This window comes from Salmo salar, chromosome ssa03, assembly GCF_905237065.1.
Source record: "Salmo salar chromosome ssa03, Ssal_v3.1, whole genome shotgun sequence".
Taxonomy (NCBI): Eukaryota; Metazoa; Chordata; class Actinopteri; order Salmoniformes; family Salmonidae; genus Salmo; species Salmo salar.
The window spans coordinates 73,539,543-73,565,832 of record NC_059444.1 but is presented as its reverse complement, the minus strand read 5'-3'; the positions used below and the strand labels follow the sequence as shown (position 1 = coordinate 73,565,832).

General features: G+C 42.5%; 1 protein-coding gene across 2 annotated transcripts in view; it reads right to left on the bottom strand.

Annotated features, from left to right (window-relative positions):
• Positions 1-24: 24 nt before the first annotated feature.
• LOC106606818 (nucleolar transcription factor 1) overlaps positions 25-26,290 on the bottom strand; it is a 33,136-nt gene continuing 6,870 nt past the window's right edge. For both annotated transcript variants that reach the window (XM_045715384.1, XM_045715383.1), the window contains exons 8-22: positions 8,684-8,810; positions 8,436-8,546; positions 8,181-8,314; positions 7,925-8,066; positions 7,781-7,822; positions 5,087-5,185; positions 4,730-4,885; positions 4,362-4,508; positions 4,143-4,253; positions 3,967-4,055; positions 3,672-3,861; positions 3,026-3,073; positions 2,830-2,898; positions 2,617-2,730; positions 25-2,509 (exon numbers count right to left, since the gene is read on the bottom strand). In XM_045715384.1, the coding sequence (XP_045571340.1) occupies positions 2,387-2,509; positions 2,617-2,730; positions 2,830-2,898; positions 3,026-3,073; positions 3,672-3,861; positions 3,967-4,055; positions 4,143-4,253; positions 4,362-4,508; positions 4,730-4,885; positions 5,087-5,185; positions 7,781-7,822; positions 7,925-8,066; positions 8,181-8,314; positions 8,436-8,546; positions 8,684-8,810 (1,702 nt within the window). In that variant the 3' untranslated portion in view covers positions 25-2,386. The remainder of the gene's footprint in view (positions 2,510-2,616; positions 2,731-2,829; positions 2,899-3,025; positions 3,074-3,671; positions 3,862-3,966; positions 4,056-4,142; positions 4,254-4,361; positions 4,509-4,729; positions 4,886-5,086; positions 5,186-7,780; positions 7,823-7,924; positions 8,067-8,180; positions 8,315-8,435; positions 8,547-8,683; positions 8,811-26,290) is intronic.

Here is a 26,290-nt window from a genome sequence, read left to right as displayed (position 1 = left end):
GTAAAAAATAATGAATGCAATATGTATACTTTAAAGACCAAGTTTATTTGCCAAATGCTTAAATAGCAGGGACATAACACCCTCCGCTATAAAAAACATCAAAAATGTGTCAAATGATCAGCAGTACAAATCTGTAAAGCCGTTCTCATTTAGTCATTTATACAAAGAAACCAACATGGGGAGAGATAATAACTAAAACGGACAAATACAATCAAAAAAACGTTTCCCCTGCAAGCAATGGACTCACGCCTCAGATGAAGCCACTGACAAGACTTGGCCAAATAAATCCAACTACAAATCAAAGTAATTCCACACAATACAAAAAAGCAATATTTACAAATACCATACAACAGTATGTTGTATCCCCATTGGCAACACCTTTCCCCAAATCCCTTTTCCCGAATCCAGTATGCCACCCTCCATAACATTTCCCACATTCCCTTCACCAAATCATATATAGCCCACCATGCTGGTGTTATTCAGTCAACAATTATGAGATTTAGAAATGGACTAACTCAGTCCCATTTAAAACTGGGGCCATTGTTAACCCATTGTACTGTCCTGGAAACAAGTTAAACTTATGACATAACCTGTCCAGTGGGTCATCTATCACATCTGTCCTTGCGCTGGTAACCAACAGGACAACACATGACTCGGCTTCAATAATTTTGAGAAAAGGGCATTAAAAAAATCTACATCAAGGTGTTTGTGTGGTAATGGGATGAGAAGTGCCTTCTACACCACGCAGGCACATACATCCTTCACAGGTTGCAGTCGGGTTCTGTACTCTTCTCTCCTAAGTGCAAACTCGTTCACTGCCCCACAAGGATTTAAAAGCATGTGACTAGTGTAAGAAACATTTTTAGGACCTCCGTCTAGCCCATTCTCTCACCAAGCAAATGTTTTTGAATCCTTGGGGAGTGGAGAAGTACACACATGGAGAAGGGTAGATATTCGAAGCCACAGTCAAACACAGGATGCAGACAGCACACACCAATGCAGTCGCTCTCACACAAACACATGAAGGGGCTGAACAGTTGACTGTTGACCACAGGAAGTATGGGACAGGCTTACATTAAGTGCAAAGCTTTTTTGGGATACTTCGACTAAAAGAATATCGGGGTTGGGGTCAATTTTATTTTATTTAAAAAGAACTAAATGGATCCATTTCAATCTATCCCTGATTTCAAATGGAACTGACCACAGCCCTCGACATTATTAAAACAAATTCATTAAATCAGCTTTAGATCAAATAGAAGTGTAAAACAGTGGTTCAAGGAAGAAATCAAAACCAATATTAAATTGTACAACATAGACTGTTTGGAATTAAATCTCATATCTGCAGTCTGGGCAAAAATAACTACTCTGTAAGAGTAGCAAGCAAAAACTCTTAATCGATAAACGATATATTCCTTTGATACCACTAAGAAACATTCATTATTTATTCTGTTCAACAGGCCAGTGGATGAACAAATCTAAACTGAAAAATCAACATGAGAACCAACATGAGTCAAACAGAATTGTCTTGGACTTGCTCCACAAAGACCCTTGAAATTGTCCCCCAAAAAAGCTTGGACGCATTTCTATGTAGCATAAATAAATAGACTGTCAGTCACCTTTGAACTTGAACACCTGTCGAAGACAGGTAAAAGCCATTTTTCTAAATGCATCCAAATCTAACTAAAACTGTGGATGAATACATCTCCACTAAATTTCCAGCAACAACAAGAGACATTCATAATGGCTTAATTTTTCCTGAAGATACCACCTCGTTAAGAACCTAATAATTAAAACATACACATTGAGAGCAGGAAGAAAGTTGAGAGGCGCTGAAGAACAAAAGACTAAAGGAAACATTCTCAAGAGTGCAATTATTTGGTCCCCTGCACCCCCCACCCCAAAATAATCCCCCAGACAAATAGGTTCTTTGGCTCTAGGAGGCCTGTTCACAACTCCCCGCTCCCCCCTTTGTAACCGTGGCCTCTAGCATCTGACAGACACTGACAAAGCAGGATGGGGCCAAAATCAACAGTCACCCAAAAAAAGCTAATAGAAACCTATTAGCCACAGAATATAGAAAGGAAGCCAAATGTCCCCACCTGAACCCAGCGTTGTGTGGGCTGGACAGGGGAGCAGGTCAAGGCAGGGTTGGAGGAATAACAGATGAAGGGCATGATGTGGTGGTGGTAGGGTCTTCACCCTCCTTATACAGAACACCAATGAAGAAACACAGAAGAGAGAAAGTGAGTGAGAAATGGACATGGTGGGGCAGGGGCTCCCTCTGGTGGTGGGTTGTGAGGAAAGCAGGGCCGGCACAGTGGCAGCGCTCCCTGAACTCTTGGCTCAGCGCTGCTCAGTCTCTCTTGGGTCACAACGGACCAGTGTTTCAGTCTGAATCAGAGTCCGACGTCTCCACTGAGCTTGAATCACTGCTGCTACTTCCCTCTGACTTGTTCTCTTTATCCTCCGCCTCCTCATCATCGTCGTCATCATCGTCGTCTTCCTCATTCTGCAAGAGGTGTCGCACAACAACATTAGCCTCATGTCATGTCAGTCAAGGGCACCATTATAATTTCCAACAGCAATGATGAATTTCACACAAGTCTGAAAACTAACATCGTCATCATCATCTTCCTCCTCACTGTCCTCTGCACTGGACGAATCGTTATCTGATGAGGCAGCCTCCTTCTCTTCCTCCTCGTCATCATCATCATCCTCGTCCTCTGTGTCCTGGGGGAAGATTGATTGTCAGAGATGAATGATGTTTAACTTAGAGCAGAGTAGTAAAAGTAGAGTGGTAATGATAAACTGAACAGAGCTGGGACTTACCGACTTCTTGGTTACCTTGGCCTTAACTTTGGCTGCAGTGCCTCCTGGTTTCACTGGGGTTTTTCTTTTCTGAGGAAGACAATAGGAGATTAAGATTAACACTCAGTTTGTTTACATGTTAATTTGCCAGCAACTACAGGGAGAGTTTGTGATAACTCTCACTCTAAGACATAATAGAATAGCACGGATGACTTACTTGTGAGTTGTACTCCTTGTACACATTTCTTTCTTGTGAGGACAAGCTCTGTGAAAGCAGGGACATTTTAAATTGTCAGGTCATTACAGGCACACAATTGATAGGATGTTCAATGCACTTAGTCTGTTATATCTGGAGTATTTCTCTGTCTTGTCCGGTGTCTTGTGTGAATTTAAGTATGCTCTCCCTAATTCTCTCTTTCTTTCTCTCTCTCTCGGAGGACCTGAGCCCTAGGACCATGCCTCAGGACTACCTGGAATGATGACTCCTTGCTGTCCCCAGTCCACCTGGTCGTGCTGACCTGTTGCACCCTCGACATCTACTGTGATTATTATTATTTGACCATGCTGGTCATTTATGAATATTTGAACATCTTGGCCATGTTCTGTTATAATCTCCACCCGGCACAGCCAGAAGAGGACTGGCCATCCCTCATAGCCTGGTTCCTCTCTAGGTTTCTTCCTAGGTTTTGGCCTTTCTAGGAAGTTTTTCCTAGCCACTGTGCTTCTACACCTGCATTGCTTGCTGTTTGGGGTTTTAGGCTGGGTTTCTGTACAGCACGTTGAGATATCAGCTGATGTAAGAAGGGCTATATAAATACATTTGATTTTGACTTCGTGTCTGCAACAAATAAAAGACGGCGTACCGCCAGCCACCGCTCCAGTTCTACTTTGTACAGCTTCTGTTTCTCCTCAGCGATCTTTTTGTAGCGGTCCTTCTCCTTCTGGGGCTGCCTCTGCCAGCGGCCCCCGATCTCCCCCATGCGCTCCTTCATAGGGAGGTGGTTCAGCTCTCCGTTGGACAACATCTCCTGAGAGAACTTCTGGTAGCCATTCCTGAAAGGTACGTTTACATATCCTACATCAATATAGTTATAGGTGAACACAGTGAAGTAAGTTTATCAAAAACACAGACAGAAGCATTCCATCAGAAATACTCACGATGGGGGTTTCTTGGGTTCACCGTCAAATTTCATCTTCTTCCCTGAGGCAATAATGGTTGCAGGAGAGCGCATCTCACTTAGTTCCCTCTGTCAGCAAAAAGAGTGCCAGTAAGTCTCAAAGGGCACTTAAATCTCTGGGGCCTCTGCCTTTTAGACACACTGGATTCCACTTACCTCGTATCGTTTCTGGTCCTCAGCTGCCTTCTTGATCCACATGATCTTCTCCTTCTTCTCCATGGTGTTCCAAGTGGCTTCCATGGCTTTCTGGGCTTTTGGCCGGTCGTTCTGTAAAGCACAGGAGGAATGAGGTAGATAGTCAGGACAAGGGTGGAAGGAGGAGTTGACATGCTTTAAAAGGCAGTCCTGATCCAAGGCCATAGTTGTGTCACCCACCTTGAACCTGGCCAGGTAGTCTCCTATGACGCTCTGCTGCCAGATGTCCTGTGCAGTCTTGGGGGTGTCTGGCAGCCGGCTGCGCTCCTCGTGTCCCTTCTTCACAGACTCTGCCTTCAGGACCGTCTCAAGGCGCTTGTACTTCTCCTACAGGGGGAAGACAACGTCAGTTAGTTAGCTAACAATCACAGGTAGAGGCTGAAACCAGAAATCCCCTTTCATCGACACAAGCCGATGCCATTTAATTGATGCGGTCATGCATTGTACTGCATTTATTCTGTACCATAGATATTTATATACTGCATCTTACTGCTCAGAACCCTCCCTCAGCTGCACTATGGTATTGTGTATTAAACTGGGGTGTGTACCTTTTTCTTATCTGAGAGCTCGTTCCACATGCGTGCCAGCAGCCTGGTGAGCTCACTGTCAGACAGGTCTGGTCGCTCTTGCTGCAGCTTGGGACGTTTCTCTTCAGAGAAGATGAACATGGCCGAGATGGGCCTTTTGGGCTTCTCTGGGCTAGGCTGCAATTTAAGCGATGGGAGCTTTTTTCAATTCAATACAACTTTATTGATCCCCTCTGAGATAATGCATACTACAGTCAATATCTATTTTGTCTGAGATTGACAAAATTTGTCATCTCCATTTCATACTTCCTTATGATTTTAATTGTGAAATATGTGGAGCTGATGAGGTGAGTGATACTGACGCATTGTGGGACTTACCTTTGCTCTGCTCTTCTTTTTGCTGCCCCCGCTGCCCTTCTTAAAGCCAATCATCTTCTGCTCCCCCAGCACACGCTGCTGCTCCTCCTCTGATATACTCTGCAGACAGACAGACACTGAGTAAATAACATACATACTGCCTCTGCTCTCATTCCCTAGATAGAGTTGAAGTCAGATGTTTACATACACCTTAGCCAAATACATTTAAACTCAGTTTTTCACAATTCCTGACATTTAATCCTAGTAACAATTCCCTGTCTTAGGTCAGTTAGGATCACCACTTAATTTTAAGAATGTGAAATATCAGAATAATAGTAGAGAGAATGAATAGCCTTCCCTGTAGCTCAGTTGGTAGAGCATGGTGTTTGCAACGCCAGGGTTGTGGGTTCGATTCCCACGGGGGGCCAGCAAAAAAAAAATGTATGAAATGTATGCATTCACTACTGTAAGTCGCTCTGGATAAGAGCGTCTGCTAAATGACTAAAATGTAAATGTAAAAATGTAATTATTTCAAATGTTATTTCATTCATCACATTCCCAGTGGGTCTGAAGTTTACATACACTCAATTAGTATTTGGTAGCGTCGCCATTAAATTGTTTAACTTGGGTCAAACGTTTCGGGTAGCCTTCCATAAGCTTCCCACAATAAGTTGGGTGAATTTTGGCCCATTCCTCCTGACAGAGCTGGTGTAACTGAGTCAGGTTTGTAGACCTCCTTGCTCGCACACGCTTTTTCAGTTCTACCCACAAATTCTATAGGATTGAGGTCAGGGCTTTGTGATGGCCACTCCAATACCTTGACTTTGTTGTCCTTAAGCCATTTTTTCACAACTTTGGAAGTATGCTTGGTGTCATTGTCGATTTGGAAGGCCCATTTGCAACCAAGCTTTAACTTCCTGACTGATGTCCTGAGATGTTGCTTCAATATATATCCACATAATTTTCCATCCTCATGATTCCATCTATTTTGTGAAGTGCACCAGTCCCTCCTGCAGAAAAGCACCCCCACAAAATCATGCTGCCACCCCCATGCTTCACGGTTGGGATGGTGTTCTTCGGCTTGCAAACCTCCTCCTTTTTCCTCCAAACATAACGATGGTCATTATGGCCAAACAGTTCTATTTTTGTTTCATCAGACCAGAGGACATTTCTCCAAAAAGTACGATCTTTGTCCCCATGTGCAGTTGCAAACCGTAGTCTGGCTTTTTTATAGCGGTTTTGGAACAGTGGCTTCTTCCTTGCTGAGCGGCCTTTCAGCTTATGTCGATATAGGACTTTTTTTTACTGTGGATATAGATACATTTGTACCAGTTTCCTCCAGCATCTTCACAAGGTCCATTGCTGTTGTTCTAGAATTGATTTGCATTTTTCGCACCAAAGTATGTTCATCTCTAGGAAACAGAACGCGTCTCCTTCCTGAGCGGTTTGATGGCTGCGTGGTCCCATGGTGTTTATACTTGCGTACTATTGTTTGTACAGATGAATGTGGTACCTTCAGGCATTTGGAAATTGCTCCCAAGGATGAACCAGACTTGTGGAGGTCTACACATTTTTTTCTGAGGTCTTGGCTGATTTCTTTTGATATTCCGATGATGTCAAGCAAAGAGGCACTGAGTTTGAAGGTAGGCCTTGAAATACATCCACAGGTACACCTCCAATTGACTCAAATGAGGTCAATTAGCCTATCAGAAGCTTCTAAAGCCATGACATCATTTTCTGGAATTCTCCAAGCTGTTTAAAGGCACAATCAACTTAGTGTATGTAAACTTCTGACCCACTGGAATTGTGATACAGTGAATTATAAGTGAAATAATCTGTCTGTAAACAATTGTTGGAAAATGACTTGTGTCATGCACAAAGTAGATGTCCTAACCGACTTGCCAAAACTATAGTTTGTTAACAAATTTGTGGAGTGGTTGAAAAACGAGTTTTATTGACTCCAACCTAATACCCTGACTACACCGCAAGCATCGCGTGCGCGAGCGTTGCAAAATAAATTTAGAAATCTATGTTATACAATTATTGCACCCACACTGCTCACGCGCGTCTGCGTTGCCCAAAGGCTAAAATAGAAGTCCTTTCTATTTCTGACGCAAATCACGCTGCAAGTCCTGCATCTCCCATCTCCTCGTTGGTTTATAGAAGCAGGTACCCAAGTGCCTTCTCCTCATTGGTTACACCCACGTGGGTGATTGAAAGACGAACTGTGTTGCCGGTCGTCGTGGTAATACTATGAAAGTTTAGATGCCAATCAACATATAAGTTCAAAGATGAAAAAGCCTGGAAGGAGGAGAGATGACTAGAAACGATTCGGTTGACCATTTTATGTGTGGATTAATTGTCGCAGTAGAGGACCTTGTGCATTTCTGGTAAAATAACAACTCAATGTTTATATCCCAGGACAAATTAGCTAGTAACAGCAAGCTAGCTAAAGAGGACAAATTAGCTAGAAAGTGCAAGCTAGCTAAATTGCCATACATGTTTAATGCTTTTTGACCTGTCCCCAAATTAATGTAATTGGTTCAGAGTTTGTTTTGATATTTTAACCTGCGTGTCGTGATCACGTTTGGTGTGGGGGGACAAAATAAATGTATGCACGATGGCACACGCGCGCAGCGGGTTTGGGTTCCGTATATGTAAACTTCCGACTTCAACTGTATATAGACACACATACATGTAGAAAAACAAACTTACACAAAGAAACCGGTTCATCTCGACTTCGTATTCTTTCTTTCTCTGAAAAACAGAATTGTGAAAACTTGAGCGCTTAAGACTTCTGACAGTATGTCTAAAAGTCAACATTGGAGTGAACAGTCCATCTGCTAGTGAAGTACAGACCTGCTCGCAGCGTTTCTGGTAGCCGTCCTTCTCGTTCTGTTTCAGCAGCTTCCACTGCTGGCTGCACATGACCATGCGCTCTGTACTGGGCACGTCCTTCATACTGGACATCAACTCAGCACAGAACATGGAGTAACCATTCCTAAAACACACACAGAATACACAACACGGTCACAACCCTCGTCACCATGTCCAGTTAACAGTGTGATCACCCAGTGGTGAGATTAAAAGTGTGCTTGTGGGGATTAGTACTCACGGGGGTGGTTTGTCTGGCCTGCCATCAGATTTGTCCTTCAGATGTCTCTCAGCCTTGGTGAGGGTGGACTTGACGATGTCCTCGTTGCTCATGTTGAGCTCTGGGTGAGTCTCAATGAAGCCCTTCATCACCTCCTGTGGAAAACAAACAGTGGTCACGGGTTAAAAATCAATTAACCCTCTTGGAAATACCCAAGTCAGGCAGTAATTTGGCCATCTTCAGAGTCTTGTGCCTCATATTTGAGGATGCTCTCACCTCATATGCTTTGTGCATCTCCAGGGACTTGGCAATCCACTTGAGTCTCTTTTTGTCTGACAGCTGTGTCCACTGCTTCCCAAGACTGTCTTTAATGTCTTTGGTGGTCGCCTAGTAACAGATATTATAGATTCAAGAACATATACGTTGCTTCAGATGGACATAGTTCAACTTTAGCATGTTAGCATTGAGTGTGAACATTGTGTTTTTGTAGGTGCTAACAAACGGTCCTGAAAAGCGTAACTCACGTCTGCGTGTGTTTTGAGGAAGGCCTTCTTCTCGTGACTGTACCATAGCTGCTGAGGCGTCCTGGGTTTCTCTGGCACATTAGAACCTTTCTTTGCCATGCTCTCCACCAGGTCGGGATGGTCCTCCCTATAGTCACACAGAAACCCAATGACTACTGTGAGAGAGAGAGACAGCTGCATGTGAGCTCTCACATTTTTCAACATGTTTTTTTTAACAAAAGGATAGACTTTGATTTATCGGCAGGGACATAATGCAGGATACTACCCTCCACAGCATGGTCTTCGAACCTAAAACCTAATTTTGACCAAAATTAACCGGAGAGATTACTGCTACCAAGGTTTCCTTTTTCCAAGCTATACGGAGGGTACTCTAGCAAACAAACAGCAGAGACCTGAGGATACCGTCCAACCTGGAACTGAGTGAGTGGTGTTTGGTCTGATGCCATTTTGAAAGCCAAGAAGAAAAAAAAAAGATTAAAAAAGTACATTACAATGATATTTTACTTTATGGGGACTGAATGCTGAGTTAGGGCTGCCAGGCTTACAAGGACAGACCAAATACAACTTCAATTAGCACTGAGGTGTGAAGTAAAGGGTGTCAAGGCCTTTGGGCCCAACAAGTGGTAGGAATCTTTGAAGCGCCCTTTGAAGCCCCCTCCTGCTGTCCAAAGACCATTCACTGGCACACAGGCGTGCCGTTCATTCTTTTTCCTCTGTAATGAATACGCTATTGTCCGGTTGGAATATTATTGAAGATTTATGTTAAAAGGACCCTAAGGATTGATTGTAAACATCGTTTGACATGTTTCTACGAATGGTAATGGAACTATTTGACTTTTTGTCTCGGGTTTTGCGCTCGCGCATTATGCCTTTGGAATAGTGATCTGAATGCGCGAACAAAACGGAGGTATTTGGACATAAATATGGAGTTTATCGAACAAAACTAACATTTCTTGTGGAAGTGGGAGTCCTGGGAGTGCATTCCGACGAAGATCAGCAAAGGTAAGTGAAGATTTATAATACTATTTCTGAGTTTTGTTGTGTCATGACATTGGCCTGTGGGTAAGGTTTATGACCCCCCATAGATACCTTTCTCCCTTCCCCTCTCTTTCTGACCCTACTGAAGGACTGTTGAATAGCCTTTGTTAAATATATAGAGTCTGGGAACATCAAACAAATGGGGTAAAGGAACCATATTTTGGTAATAGAACCAGTTGGAAATATGCATTGGAACTTAATGAGTATGGATGTCAGTTCGGTTGTCATCTGAGACATTATGACTGATGACAGGACGACATAAACTGTACCTGGGAAAGTCTACACACTCTAGTTATCAGAGTCACATGGAATTGTTAAGCAATTGAAATGTTTGATAATTAAAATTGTTTGTTAGGAGATTAAATGTAATTTTAGCTTCCAATTGAGAGAATTGGGTTTTCATAAGGAAAGTGCCCTGCTTGATCAGTGACCCGCCCCTGTGAAGAGACGGGTTATAAACGATGAAACACACCCTCCTCCCCTCGCCACTATATAAGACAATGACACAATGTAGCCGTTGGGTTCCACTACGTGAGGTCTGCAGCCTCTGCGTTACAAGGACACACATCAAGTACAGAACTAAGCCAACCTCGGCGTGAGCTTTGGTTGTGAATGGTATGAACTTTGAACTTATTCACTACAGAAGTGATACTTCCTAGCCGTTGAGTTAGCAGCGGCCGCTGTAGACGTGGGCTAGGAAAGGACGGACGATGGATCCAATCTACCACAGACAAAGATACCACCACGTATCCAATTTACCACCATTGACATTCTTCTGAGGACCGGAAGATCTGTTGGCCAACCCGGCCAGCATCTACAACCAATCTACCGAAGCGCAGCTCAGAGTAAATATTTATAGCATTTTCCTTTTCCAAATGGGCGGTAATTTAGAATGCATAAGATTCTGTATTTACGATAGCATAGCTGCTGTTTCTTTGTTCCTAAGTCTTCCCGCTCTTTCATTCAAGCCCAACCCCCTTTCGTTGTGTAACAAGCCGCCATGTCGGCTCCGTCCACCAGGGACGTTTTCTGTATGACATCATTTGTATTCTGTGTATATGTAATTCTGTGTGATTAGTTAGGTATTTAGTAAATAAATAATTAAACCCAATTTTGTATTGCTGATTCAACTTGTTAGCCAGGGTTCGTGAAGATAACCAAGAATTACCACTTTCATTATGAGACTGAAAATAAGGTGACGATTAAGATGACGGCTATCGATGTAAAATATTACTAAGTCTTTTAAGAGTTTATTCGGAAGATAACGGCTCTATAAACACTCTTCCGTGGTGTCCCGACTTTCTAGTTAATTACATTTACATGATTAGCTAATCAGGTGATATTAATTACAGAGAAAGGATTTTATAGAATAGCATATCATATCACTTAATCCGGCATAGCCAAAGACACGACAGTTGACTCCAGAACTTGGGGGGTAACTCTATAGCTTGCTTTGATGGCTGAGCTCTGTACTCAGAATATTGAACAATGTGCTTTCGCCGTAAAGCTATTTTGAAATCTGACACGGCGGTTGCATTAAGGAGAAGTGTATCTATAATTCTTTCAATAACTGTTATAATAATATAATAATTTTATCAATGTTTATGATGAGTATTTTTGTAAATTGATGTGCTCATTCACCGGAAGATTTGGAGGCAATACATTTTCTGAACATCATGCGCCAATGTAAAATGGAGTTTATGGATATAAATATGAACTTTATCGAACAAAACATACATGTATTGTGTAACATTGAGTCCTGGGAGTGTCATCTGATGAAGATCAAAGGTTAGTGATTAATTTTTGCTGTATTTCTGGTTTTTGTGACACCTCTCCTTGCTTGGAAAATGGCTGTGTGGTTTTTCTTGTTTAGGCGCTGTCCTAACATAATCTAATGTTACGCTTTCGCCGTAAAGCCTTTTTGAAATCGGACAATGTGGTTGGATTAACGAGAAGTGTATCTTTAAAATGGGATATAATAGTTGTATGTTTGAGAAATTTGAATTATGAGATTTTTGTTGTTTTGAATTTGCCGCCCTGCTATTTCACTGGCTGTTGAATAGTGTGTCCCGCGGGTGGGACACTAGCGTCCCACATGTCCCAGAGAGGTTAACACTAGAAGCTTATTACCTAAAATTGATCAATTGAAAGTGTGGGTTCACAGCTCCAGGTGTGTTGGTCATTACTAAGACATGCCTAAGGAAGAGTGTTTTGAATACTGATGTTAACCTTTCTGGTTATAACCTTTTTTGGCAAGACAGATCTTCCAAAGGTGGGGGAGTGGCAATCTTTACCAAGGATCACCTTCAGTGCTTGGTTGTCTCCGCCAAGTCTGTCTCCAAACAATTTGATTTGCTGGTTTTAAGCATTAAAACTTTCTAATAGCTTTTGTTGACTGTTGCTGGGTGCTATCGTCCTCCATCAGCACCGGCCTGTACCCTACTAACTGCCCTAAGACATGCTTAAACCACCTGACCATGTCCCAAAGCAATGAGACTCCCTAAATCTTTCTCAGATTATTACCAATCCCACAAAGTATGACTCCAAACACCCAGAAAAGGCTACTCTCCTCAATGTTATCCTCACAAATAATCCTGATCGGTATCAATCTGGTGTTTTCTGTAATGACCTTAATAATGAACACTGTTTTACAGCCTGTGTTCGTAATGGCTGGTCAGTGAAACAACCTGTCCTGATGTGTCATAGACGCTTGCAAAAAAAAAAAAAAAACTTTAAATGAGCAAGTCTTCCTTCATGAACTAGCCTCTAAAATGGTATAGAATCAGCTTTATCCTCTGTCGAAGACACTTGGACCTTCTTTTTTTTATATTTTCAGTGGTATTGTTAAACACGCACACAAAAAAATTAGAATTAAAAACAGGTTCAGCCCCTGGTTCGACCGTGATCTTGCAGTTACTCCACCTCAAGAATTGCATTAGGCGAAAGGCTCGACACACGCATACTCAGGCTGACGGGCTCTCGTTCAGGCAAATGAGAAATAAGTGCACTCAGGCTATCCGGAAGGCCAAAGTTAGTTACTTTAAGGAGCAGTTCTCTCTCTGTGGGTCTAACCCCAATAAGCTCTGGAAAACAGTTAGACATGGAGAATAAACCCTCCTCCTCACAGCTGCCCATGTCCCTTAATGTTGATGATGTGGTTGTTACTGACAAGAAGCACATGGCTGAGCTCTTTAATCACCACTTCAGTAAGTCAGGATTCCTATGACTCAGCCATGCCTCATTGCCTGTCCAACATTTCCTCATCTCCCACCCCTTCTAATGTGACTATCTCTGATGCTTCTCCCTCTTTTTCCTCTGCCCCGCTTCAAAGTTTCTCCATGCAGGCAGTCACGGAGTCCGAGGTGCTAAAGGAGCTCCTTAAACTTGACTCCAAAAAAACATCTGGGTCAGATGGTTTTGACCCTTTATTCTTTAAGGCTGCTGCCCCTATCATCGCCAAGCCCATCTCTGAACTTTTAAGCAGTCTCTCCTTTCTGGGGAGGTTCGCATTGCTTGGAAGGCAGCCACGGTTCATCCTTTATTTAAAGGGGTAGATCAATCTGATCCGAACTGTTATAGGCCGATTTCTATTTTGCCCTGTTTATCAAAAGTGTTGGAAAAACTATAATAATCAACTGACTGGCTTTCTTTTTTTTATACTTTGTTTTTATTGTAGGAACACAAAGAAAGTACAAATAAAGTAAAATAAAAGAACAATAAAAAAGATCTGGCAGTTATAGTGCACGTCATACCTTAATCATATTAGTTACATTGACATCTTTGAATTAGACCTTTTCCAAGTACGAAACCCATTTTCCCAGTATTCCTGACCTCTCTCCTATTGTGTTCTTAAAGCAAAGGTCATTCGCTCCATCTGTTGTATTTCTCTTTCAATGTCTATCCATTGTGTCACTGTGGGAGGGTCTTTTTGTAGCCATTTCCTAGTGATAGCCTTTTTACTGGCTGCCAGTAGGACTTTCAAGAGGTACTTTTCTCTATTGTGTAAGTTATCAGGTATTTCACCCAAGTACAAAGAAATGAATGTTTGTTCTATGTCAAATCCCATTATTTTTCCAATGTTAGATCTTATTTCTCCCCAGTAGGTTTCAATTGCGGTTCAAGTCCAAAATATATGAGAGTGATCCACCCTTGATAGGCCGCATTCTCTCCAGCAAGGATGTAGGGAGCCAGTCTGTTTTGATTTCAGTTTAGGTGTTATGAAGAAACGTACAGCATTCTTCCAACAGAATTCTCTCCATGACCTTGAGTTGGTGGCGCTTTGTTGAGTCTAATATGTTCAACCATGTTTCATCAGTTATTTCAATGTTAAGTTCCTCCTCCCATTTCTTTTTTATATAGTTTGTAGAATATTTCTTTGAGGATTGAATACCCAAGTAGAGATTTGAGATAGTTTTTTTTGTTACTCCCCAAGTTGTATGCATTAGTGAATACTTGGATTAATTTTGGAGGTGCTCGAGGGTCAGTCACTTTTATCTCCCTTAAGAAATAGTGTCGAAGTTGTAGGTATCTGTAAAAATCTTGTTTATCGAAGCCATGTTTTTTTACTTAGGTCCTGGAAGTGATCTAGGTCCTGAGTTGCAGGGATGAAGCTGGGGTCGTATGCGGGCCAACTCAGCAGTTTGATCTCTCTGTCTAATTTATTTTGCTTAACTACCCTAAACCATGTCTTCAGAGAGAAATTAATCTATTACCATGTCCTTATTTCCCAAAACTGACTGTATGGGTGTCTCTGTCAAAGTAGTCTCAATGTCTTTCCATATGGATTTGTATTCTGAATTGCACCAACACAGACAATTGGGCGGACACATAAATCATCTTTTAGGTTTGGTAAGGCCATACCCCCACAGTTGTTTGGTAATTGTAATGTTGTATATCTAATTCTTGGTCTCTTACTGTTCCCGATAAACCTTGATATCCGTTTATCCCATTCTCTAAACTGTTTAGGCGGGATTTCTATGGGCAGTGATTGGAACAAATACAGTAACCTCGGCAGGATGTTCATTTTGATTGTTTCAATTCTACTACTAAGATCTAAGGGAAGTGAATTCCACCTGTCTAGGTCATCATTTATTTTCTTGTTGATGTGATCGTAATTCATGCAATAAAGTTTGGGTGTATCTTTTGGTAGATATAGTCCAAGATATTTAATGGATGAAGAAGTCCAGTGGAAGTTATACCTACTCTTCAGCTCTTCCTGTGGGGTATAATTATATACTAGGGCTTGGGTCTTGTGTAAGTTAAGCACATACCCTGAATATGTTCCAAATGTTTGTAAAACATCCATCAATCTAGGTACACTTGAGCCTGGGTCTTTAACCTGTTGGGGGTAGGGGGCAGTATTTACACGGCCGGATAAAAAACATACCCGATTTAATCTGGTTATTACTACTGCCCAGAAACTAGAATATGCATATAATTATTGGCTTTGGATAGAAAACACCCTAAAGTTTCTAAAACTGTTTGAATGGTGTCTGAGTATAACAGAACTCATATGGCAGGCAAAAACCTGAGAAGATTCCTTACAGGAAGTGCCCTCTCTGACCATTCCTTGAGCTTCTTGTCTCTTTTTATTGAAGACTGAGGATCTTTGCTGTAACGTGACACTTCCTATGGCTCCCATAGGCTCTCAGAACCCGGGAAAAAGCTGAATGATATCGAGGCAGCCCCTGGCTGAAACACATTATCGCCTTTGGCAAGTGGCCGATCAGAGGACAATGGGCTTAGGCGCATGCACGAGTCGACCCCATGCTTTATTTTCTTTCGTCTTTTTACCTAAACGCAGATTCCCAGTCGGAATATTATCGCTTTTTTATGAGAAAAATGGCATAAAAATGGATTTTAAACAGCGGTTGACATGCTTCGAAGTACGGTAATGGAATATTTAGAAATGTTTTGTCACGAAATGCGTCGTGCTCGTCACCCTTCTTTACCATTCGGATAGTGTCTTGAACGCACGAACAAAACGCCGCTATTTGGATATAACTATGGATTATTTTGAACCAAACCAACATTTGTTATTGAAGTAGAAGTCCTGGGAGTGCATTCTGACGAAGAACAGCAAAGGTAATAACATTTTTCTTATAGTAAATCGGACTTTGGTGAGGGCTAAACTTGCTGGGTGTCTAAATAGCTAGCCCTGTGATGCCGGGCTATCTACTGAGAATATTGCAAAATGTGCTTTCACCGAAAAGCTATTTTAAAATCGGACATATCGAGTGCATAGAGGAGTTCTGTATCTATAATTCTTAAAATAATTGTTATGCTTTTTGTGAACGTTTATCGTGAGTAATTTAGTAAATTATTAGTAAATTCACCGGAAGTTTGCGGGGGGTATGCTAGTTCTGAACGTCACATGCTAATGTAAAAAGCTGGTTTTTGATATAAATATGAACTTGATTGAACAAAACATGCATGTATTGTATAACATAATGTCCTAGGGTTGTCATCTGATGAAGATCATCAAAGGTTAGTGCTGCATTTAGCTGTGGTTTGGGTTTATGTGACATTATATGCTAGCTTGAAAAATGGGTGTCTGATTATTTCTGGCTGGGTACTCTGCTGACATAATCTAATGTTTTGCTTTCGTTGTAAAGCCTTTTTGAAATCGGACAGTGTGGTTAGATTAACAAGAGTCTTGTCTTTAAAATGGTGTAAAATAGTCATATGTTTGAGAAATTGAAGTAATAGCATTTCTAAGGTATTTGAATGACGCGCCACATGATTCCACTGGCTGTTACGTAGGTGGGACGATTTCGTCCCGCCGACCCTAGAGAGGTTAAGGAATAACAGAATGTCATCTTATGTTCACTGCTTGTTATTGTTATTCCCTCTAATATTGGGTCCGGTCTTATTGCCTGTGCTAAAAGTTGAGGTACAAGGAGAAGAGCGTGGGTGAAAGATTACAGCCTTGTCTTGCCCCTCGCTCTAATTTTATCGTTCGTGACAAATGTCCATTTATCTTTATTCTAGCGGTCGGACACGAATACAGTGTTTTGATGCACTGTATCACTTCTTTGTTGAAACCAAATCTTTCCATAACTTGGAATAGGTAATCCCATCCCACTGAATCAAATGCTTTTTCTGCATCTAGACTGATTAATATTGCACTTGTCTTATTCTGAGTAATGTGGTCCATGACATGTAGTGTTCTCCTTATATTGTCCTGTGTCTGCCTATTTTGTATGAAACCAGTTTGATCTCCGTTAATCAATTCTGGGATTATGTTCTCCATTCTTTTGGCTATTATTGATGCATATAGTTTATAATCTGTGTTAAGAATTGCGATAGGTCTATATGAACTGCATTCCTTTTTATCTTTACCCTCTTTTGGGATTACAGATATGATGGCCTCTCTCCATGATGGTGGGAGACCCCCCTGCCGCAGAGTCCAGTTAAAACAGGCCTGAAGTAGAGGTGTTAGTTGTTCTCTGAAGGTCTTGAACCATTCTGAAGGGAAGCCATCAGTGCCTGGAGACTTGTTTACTTTTAGTTGAGATATTGCTTTATTAATTTCTTCGGTGGATATTTCTAAAGTTAGTCTATCATTTTGCTCTGTCCCAATTGAGGGGAGATCAAGTGAGTTCAAAAAATGCTCTATTGTCTGTGCATCTGCCTTCTCTGGTTGCTTGTACAGATGTGTGTAATATGATTCAAATGCATTCTGTATTTCATCTAATTTGCATGTGATCTTCTTTGTTTTGGGGTCTTTTATTTTGAAAATGGTATTCTGTGCTTGTTGTTTCCTGAGTCTCCAGGCTAGTAATTTGGTTGCCTTTGAGCCTGCTTCATAATATCGTTATTTCAGGAACCTGAGCTTTTTCCTATACTTCTTCTCTAAGTCAATTTCCTGTTTTACCTTTTGTATCTCTCGTAATATAAAAGGATCTTTGTATTGACTATGAGATCGTTCTAAGTTTCTTAGTGTTTCCTGTAATTTCAGCAGTTTCTGTGCTTTAATCTTTTTCTTGAGAGATGATGTGGCTATGATCTTTCCTCTAATAACCACCTTAGCTGCATCCCACAATGTAGCAGGAGATACTTCCCCGTTATCGTTATTCTCCAGATAGATGTTCAATTCTGTCTTTATTGATTCCTTGAATGCTGGATCATTCAGCATGCTTGTATTAAGTCTCCACAGAGTATTTCTTGGTTTGCTATCAAGGTGTAGAGTAAGGTAAACTCCATTATGATCTGATAAGTCGCTCTGCCCGATCCTACAATCCTTAAGCCTGTGTCTATCTACACTGTACATGAAAAAAATAGTCTAACCTGGAGTATTCAGTGTGGCGGGCTGAGTAAAAAGTATATTCCTTATCGGTCTTGTGGGTGTCACGTCATACATCGAGCACTCCTAGATCCTGCAATATCCTATTGATCTTTTTCGCAACTAGACTCATTTTCCTATTTTGATTTGTGCTGTCCAAGTTTGAGTTTAAAATTGTGTTAAAATCCCCTCCACAGATAAGAGTGCCAGAGGATTCTGTGGCAATTAAATCAAACACCATCCCGTAGAAGACCATGTCACTCCCTGGGGGTGCGTATACATTAAATAATGTAACTTCCTTGTTATCCAGTTTACATTTAACAAGTATAAATCTACCCTCCTTGTCTTTTATTTCTGACATAAACTCAAAATTAACTGAATTTGGGATCAAGATTGCAACTCTCCTTCTACCCATTTTGTAATAAAAAAAAAGTATTCCTATATCCCATTTTCTTGAGTTTCTCGTGTTCAGGTGTGGATAAGTGAGTTTCCTGCCAGAATAGTATGTCAACTCTCTCCCATTTCATCTTTGCTATTACCTTACTTCTCTTGATGGCACTCCCCAGTCCGTTTACATTGAGACTTATGACCTTAAATTCCCGATGATGCGTCGATATAAATTTAAAAAACTGTGCACCATATCTGCCTGCTTATCTTGAGCCTAAAAATCAAGAACGATAATAAAGTAAACCAAAGTGGGAAAATACTTAGGTATTTGGACTCCCATGTCAGAGGACTCTCTTGCCTCTGGGGTTTGAGGGGATGAGCCTGTCCGCAGGAGGGGCCCCTCACTCAGATATGAAAATGCGTGACGTAGTCACAAACAAGACCTGTTGGAAATTAAAATAATAAGGGCGCCTATTTCGTCACTTATACACATTGGTTAATTACAAGTGAAAACTATATCGGTCATGCGTGCATATCATGAATCCTCCCCTTGATATGCCCTTCTGTCACCCCGTTGTCAATGTGTAATTAATCCTTAGCTAACATATATGTTATTAACGTGACGCTACTTAGTGTGTTCATAAAGAACACATACTTTTGGCTACTCACCCTTGTTCAGCATTGGGGGAAAATAGGGGAGATATTTAACCTATTGCAATGTCAACCGTAAAAACCCAACGTTTTAACAGCTCGCGGTAACTATTAATTCTGTTAAATCCGGTTCAGTGTCTTCCATCTTCCCGTTGGAAATGCCTGAGTCTCTCTTGGATGTGAACGTCCTCTCGCCGAGGTGGTTTCCCTCTTTCTCCATGGCTCTGCTTGTCGATAACGATCCATGGGAGAGCCTGCTTGAGTATTTCCGCCGGTGATGTCACCTTTCTCCTGGCGGTATACTCCACTGGGATGCCTCTCGACTTCAGATCCTCAGCCACCTCGTCTGCATGCTCGTATGTAACCGGGCCATTTTCCAGAAATACCTGCATTTTTGTCGGGAATGGTGTTTGGAAGCGTATACCCTTCTCTTTAAGCGCTTTCTTAATAGGGGTGTATTCTTTCCTTCTTTTCAGTATCTCTCCCGCGTAGTCATGATCAAAGAACACTCGTTGGCCTTGGAAGCTAACAGGCTTTTTCCAGCTTGCATGTAAGACTTTCTCTTTGACTGAGAATTTTAGGAACTGTACTACTTTTGATCTCGGTGGGGTGCCGCTGGGGGTTTTGAGGCCAGAGCTTGGTGTGCTCTCTCAATTCCCAGGTCAGTGTCGTCTTCAAGTATGTCTTTGAATAGACCCTCCACGAATTTGGGCATAGTCTTTTTCTGCGCCCTCTACTACGTTATAAAGTCTAATGTTGTTTCGACGTGAGAAACCTTAGAGTTCTGTCACTTTTGCCTGTAGTACGTGTTGGTTTTTCAGTGACTGTTCAAGTATTTCCTTGACTGCGGAGTTCCATGTGTCCGTTTCCCCAATGCGCTGCTCTGCGTCCCCCATTCTTATAGATATGCTGAAGTTCTAATTTGTTTTCTTCAGGTTTCTGGTTAATGTCTTTCTTGAACTCATTTAGTTCCTTTCTTACAACTTCTCGAAGTTCCTCTCGTAAGCCTGTGAGCGCCTCGCGCAATTCCTCCTTTATCACCTCAGGAAATGAGGGTTCTTATTTGCGCTAGCATTAGCCATCTCAGGTTCATCGACGATTATATCTTCTTCGGTCTTGTTACGGGCTGTTGTTGTAGCTCCGCGACCTTTTCCTATTTCCCCCTTTTCCATTTTGCTTAAGTTATTACAATGCTCTGAGTAAATACTTGAATTTAGGGGGGGAAATACCCAACCGATGTGCAGTACAAAAAAACTAGGCAGCCATTTCTTAAGTTGCGTCACCGGAAGCCCCAACTGACTGGCTTTCTTGATGTCTATAGTATTCTCTCGGGTATGCAATCTGGTTTCAGCTCAGGTTATGGATGTGTCACTGCAATCTTAAAAGGTCCTCAATGATGTCACAATTGCCCTTGATTCTAAGCAATGTTGTGCTGCGATTTTTATTGACTTGGCCAAAGCTTTGATACGGTAGACCATTCCATTCTTGTGGGATGGCTAAGGAGTATTGGTGACCCTGAGGGGTCTTTGCACTCTTTGAGAGAGGAAGTTAGCAAACCAGGCCAGTGTATAAAAGTCAGAAAATCTGCTGTCTCAGCCACTGCCTGTCACCAAGGGAGTACCCCAAGGCTCGATCCTAGGCCCCATGCTCTTCTCAATTTACATCAACATAGCTCAGGCAGTAGGAAGCTCTCTCATCCATTTATATGCAGATGATAGACTTATACCTACCGCAAACTCTGAACATTTTCATCTGGATCTTCGCAACTAGCTAACCGCAATCCCGGGTGACTACTCCTGGCTAGCGTCTCCATCCCGGAGCAAGCACCAATTAGCCTGAAGCTAGCCCGGACAGGGCTCCTGTGCTACCACCGAAGCCCACTCCTGGGCTACAATATCCGGACCCCTTCTACTGCCGGTACGGGGCACGGAACCCCGCCGATCCTCTACGACTGGAATACCGACATAATCTTCCCTGTCGATTCCAACAGGACCCTCAGGTGCGATGTCCGCTGAAGGCCCATTCTGATAACTGCGGCCTACTAGCTACCTAGAGCTACTTGGAACCCTACTAATTCCACGACTGGTCTATCGACGTCACCGCACGAAGAGGCAAAAACAGACTTACCCCCATCGCGACGTCTCCCAAAGGCTAACTTGCCTGCCCCGGTCTGCCAACTGCTAGCCCCGGTCTGCCAACCCGGTCTGCTAACTGCTAGCTTGCCAGCCCCAGTCTGCTAACTGCTAGCTTGCCAGCCCCAGTCTGCTAACTGCTAGCTTGCCAGCCCCAGTCTGCTAACTGCTAGCTTGCCAGCCCCAGTCTGCTAACTGCTAGCTTGCCAGCCCCAGTCTGCTAACTGCTAGCTTGCCAGCCCCGGTCTAACTGCTAGCTTGTTTAGCCACGGCCTACTAAATGTTAGCATCGGCCTGCTAACTGTCTAAATCGCCATGTCCCCAGTCAGCCCAACCACTCACTGGACCCATATGTTCACCTGGCTACGCATGCCTCTCTCTAATATCAATATGCCTTGTCCATTACTGTCCTGGTTAGTGATTACTGTGTTATTTCACTGTAGAGCCTCTAGCCCTGCTCAATATGCCTTAACCAACCATGTTGTTCCACCTCCTACGTATGCGATGATCATGATCATCATTACTCAATGCCTAGGTTTACCTCCAATGTACACACATCCTACCTTACCTTTGTCTGTACACTATGCCTTGAATCTATGCTATCATGCCCAGAAACCTGCTCCTTTTACTCTCTGTTCCGAACGTGCTAGACGGCCAGTTCGTATAGCCTTTAGCCGTACCCTTATCCTACTTCTCCTCTGGTGATATGGAGGTTAATCCAGGTCCTGCAGTGCCTAGCTCCACTCCCACTCCCCAGGTGCTCTCATTTGTTGACTTATGTAACCGTAAAAGCCTTGGTTTCATGCATGTTAACATTAGAAGCCTACTCCCCAAGTTTGTTTTACTCAGTGCTTTAGCACACTCTGCCAACCCAGATGTCTTAGCCGTGTCTGAATCCTGGCTTAGGAAAACCACCAAAAACCCTCAAATCTCCATCGCTAACTATAACATTTTCCGCCAAGATAGAACTGCCAAAGGGGGCGGTGTTGCAATCTACTGGAAAGATAGCCTGCAGAGTTCTGTATTACTATCCAAGTCTGTACCCAAACAATTCGAGCTTCTACTTCTAAAAATTCACCTTTCCAGAAACAAGTCTCTCACTGTTGCCGCTTGCTATAGACCTCCCTCTGCCCCCAGCTGTGCCCTCGATACCATATGTGAATTGATTGCCCCCCATCTATCTTCTGAGCTCGTGCTACTAAGTGACCTAAACTGGGACATGCTTAACACCCCGGCCATCCTACAATCTAAGCTTGATGCCCTCAATCTCACACAAATGATCAATGAACCTACCAGGTACAACTCCAAATCCGTAAACACAGGCACCCTCATAGATGTCATCCTAACTAACTCGCCGTCCAAATACACCGCTGCTGTTTTCAATCAAGATCTCAGTGATCACTGCCTCATTGTCTGCATCCGTAATGGGTCTGCGACCAAACGACCACCCCTCATCACTGTCAAACACTCCCTAAAACATTTCTGCGAGCAGGCCTTTCTAAATCGACCTGGCCAGGGTTTCCTGGAATGACATTGACCTCATCCCGTCAGATCATGCCTAGCTATTCTTTAAAAGTGCCTTCCTCACCATCTTAAATAAGCATGCCCCACTCAAAAAATGTTGAACTAGGAATAGATATAGTCCTTGGTTCACTCCAGACCTGTCTGCCCTTGACCAGCACAAAAACATCCTGTGGCGTTCTGCAATAGCATCGAATAGCCCCTGTGATATGCAACTTTTCAGGGAAGTTAGGAACAAATATACACAGGCAGTTAGAAAAGCTAAGGCTAGCTTTTTCAAACAGAAATTTGCAGCCTGTAGTAGTAACTCAAAGTTCTGGGACACTGTAAAGTCCATGGATAATAAGAGCACCTCCTCCCAGCTGCCCACTGCTCTGAGGCTAGTAAGCACTGTTACCACCAATAAATCCACTATAATTGAGAATTTCAATAAGCATTTCTCTACGGCTGGCCATGCTTTCCACCTGGCTACCCCTACCCCGGTCAACTGCCCGGCACCCTCCACAGCAACCCGACAAAGCCCCCACCATTTCTTAACCCAAATCCAGATAGCCGATGTTCTGAAAGAGCTGCAAAATCTGGACCCATACAAATCAGCCGAGCTAGACAATCTGGACCCTCTCTTTCTAAAATTATCTGCAGAAATTGTTGCAACCCCTATTACTAGCCTGTTCAACCTCTCTTATCGTCTGAGATTCCCAAAGATTGGAAAGCTGCCGCGGTCATCCCCCTCTTCAAAGGGGGTGACACTCTAGACCCAAACTGCTACAGACCTATATCTTTCCTGCCCCGTCTTTCTAAGGTCTTCGAAAGCCAAGTTAACAAACAGATTAGCGACCATTTCAAATCCCACCGTACCTTCTCCGCTATGCAATCTGGTTTCAGAGCTGGTCATGGGTGCAGCTCAGCCATGCTCAAGGTCCTAAACGACATCATAACCGCCATCGATAAGAGACATTACTGTGCAGCCGTATTCATCGACCTGGCCAAGGCTTTCGACTCTGTCAATCACCACATTCTTATTGGCAGACTCGACAGCCGTGGTTTCTCAAATGATTGCCTCGCCTGGTTTACCAACTACTTCCCTGATAGAGTTCAGTGTGTCAAATCGGAGGGCCTGTGGTCCGGACCTCTGGCGGTCTCTATGGGTGTGCCACAGGGTTCAATTCTCAGGCCGACTCTCTTCTCTGTATATATCAATGATGTTGCTCTTGCTGCTGGTGATTCTCTGATCCACCTCTATGCAGACGACCCCATTCTGTATACTTCTGGCCCCTCTTTGGACACTGTGGTAACTAACCTCCAGACGAGCTTCAATGCTATACAACTCTCCTTCCGTGGCCTCCAACTGCTCTTAAACGCAAGTAAAACGAAATGCATGCTATTCAATCGATCACTGCCCGCACCTGCTCGCCCGTCCAGCATCACTACTCTGGACGGCTAAGAGTTAGAATATGTGGACAACTACAAATACCTGGGTGTCTGGTTAGACTGTAAACTCTCCTTCCAGACTCACATTAAGCATCTCCAATCCAAAATGAAATCTAGAATCGGCTTCCTATATCGCAACAAAGCATCCTTCACTCATGCTGCCAAACATACCCTCGTAAAACTGACCATCCTACCGATCCTCGACTTCGGTGATGTCATCTATAAAATAGCCTCCAACACTCTACTCAACAAACTGGATGCAGTCTATCACAGTGCCATCCGTTTTGTCACCAAAGCCCCATACACTACCCACCATTGCGACCTGCAAACTCTCGTTGGTTGGCCCTCGCTTCATACTCATCGCCAAACCCACCGGCTACAGGTTATCTACAAGACTCTGCTAGGTAAAGCCCCGCCTTATCTCAGCTCACTGGTCACCATAGCAGCACCCACTCGTAGCATGCGCTCCAGCAGTTATATCTCACTGGTCACCCCCAAAGCCAATTCCTCCTTTGGTCGTCTTTCCTTCCAGTTCTCTGCTGCCAATGACTGGAACAAACTGCAAAAATATCTGAAGCTGGAGACTCATATCTCCCTCACTAGCTTTAAGCACCAGCTGTCAGAGCAGCTGACAGATCACTGCACCTGTACATAGCCCATCTGTAAACAGCCCATCTATCTACCTACCTCATCCCCATACTGTATTTATTTATCTTGTTACTTTGCACCCCAGTATCTCTACTTGCACATTCATCTTGTGCACATCTACCATTCCAGTGTTTAATTGCTATATTGTAATTACCACCATGGCGTATTTATTGCCTTAACTTACCTCATTTGCACTCACTGTATATAGACTTTTGTTTTCTTTGGTTCTACTGTATTATTGACTGTATGTTTTGTTTATTCCATGTGTAACTGTTGTTGTATGTGTCGAATTGCTATGCTTTATCTTGGCCAGGTCGCAGTTGGAAATGAGAACTTGTTCTCAACTAGCCTACCTGGTTAAATAAAGGTGAAATAAAAATAAATATACTCAGCTGGCCCCTCCCCAGATTTTGTGTTAAATGCTCTACGACAAAGCTTTTAGTGTCCAACAAGCTCTCTACTAGAGGTCGACCGATTATGATTTTTCAACGCCGATACCGATTATTGGAGGACCCCAAAAAAAAGCCGATACCAATTACGTCGGCCGATATGCATGTATGCATGTATGTATATATATTTGTAATAATGACAATTACAACAATACTGAATGAACACTTATTTTAACTTAATATAACACATCAATAAAATCAATTTTGTCTCAAATAAATAATGAAATATGTTCAATTTGGTTTAAATAATGCAAAAACAAAGAGTTGGAGAAGAAAGTAAAAGTGCAATATGTGCCATGTAAAAAAGCTAACGTTTAAGTTCCTTGCTCAGAACATGAGAACATATGAAAGCTGGAGGTTCCTTTTAACATGAGTCTTCAATATTCCCAGGTAAGAAGTTTTAGGTTGAGGTTATTATATGAATTATAGGACTATTTCTCTCTATACCATTTGTATTTCATATACCTTTGACTATTGGATGTTCTAACAGGTACTTTAGTATTGTCAGCCTAATCTCGGGAGTTGATAGGCTTGAAGTCATAAACAGCGCAATGCTTGAAGCACAGCGAAGAGCTTCTGGCAAATGCAGGAAAGTGCTGTTTGAATGAATGCTTACGAGCTTGCTGCTGCCTACCACCGCTCAGTCAGACTGCTCTATCAAATCATAGACTTAATTATAATATAATAACACACAGAAATACGAGCCTTAGGTCATTAATATGGTCAAATCCAGAAACTATAATTACGAAAACAAAACGTTTATTCTTTCAGTGAAATACAGAACCATTCCATATTTTATCTAAATGGGTGGCATCCCTAAGTCTAAATATTGCTGTTACATTGCACAACCTTCAATGTTATGTCATAATTATGTATAATTCTGGCAAATTAATGACGGTCGTTGTTAGGAAGAAATGGTCTTCACACAGTTCGCAATGAGCCAGGCGGCCCAAACTGCTGCATATACTCTGACTCTGCTGCACAGAACGCAAGAGAAGTGACACAATTTCACTAGTTAAAAGAAATTCATGTTAGCAGGCAATATTAACTAAATATGCAGGTTTAA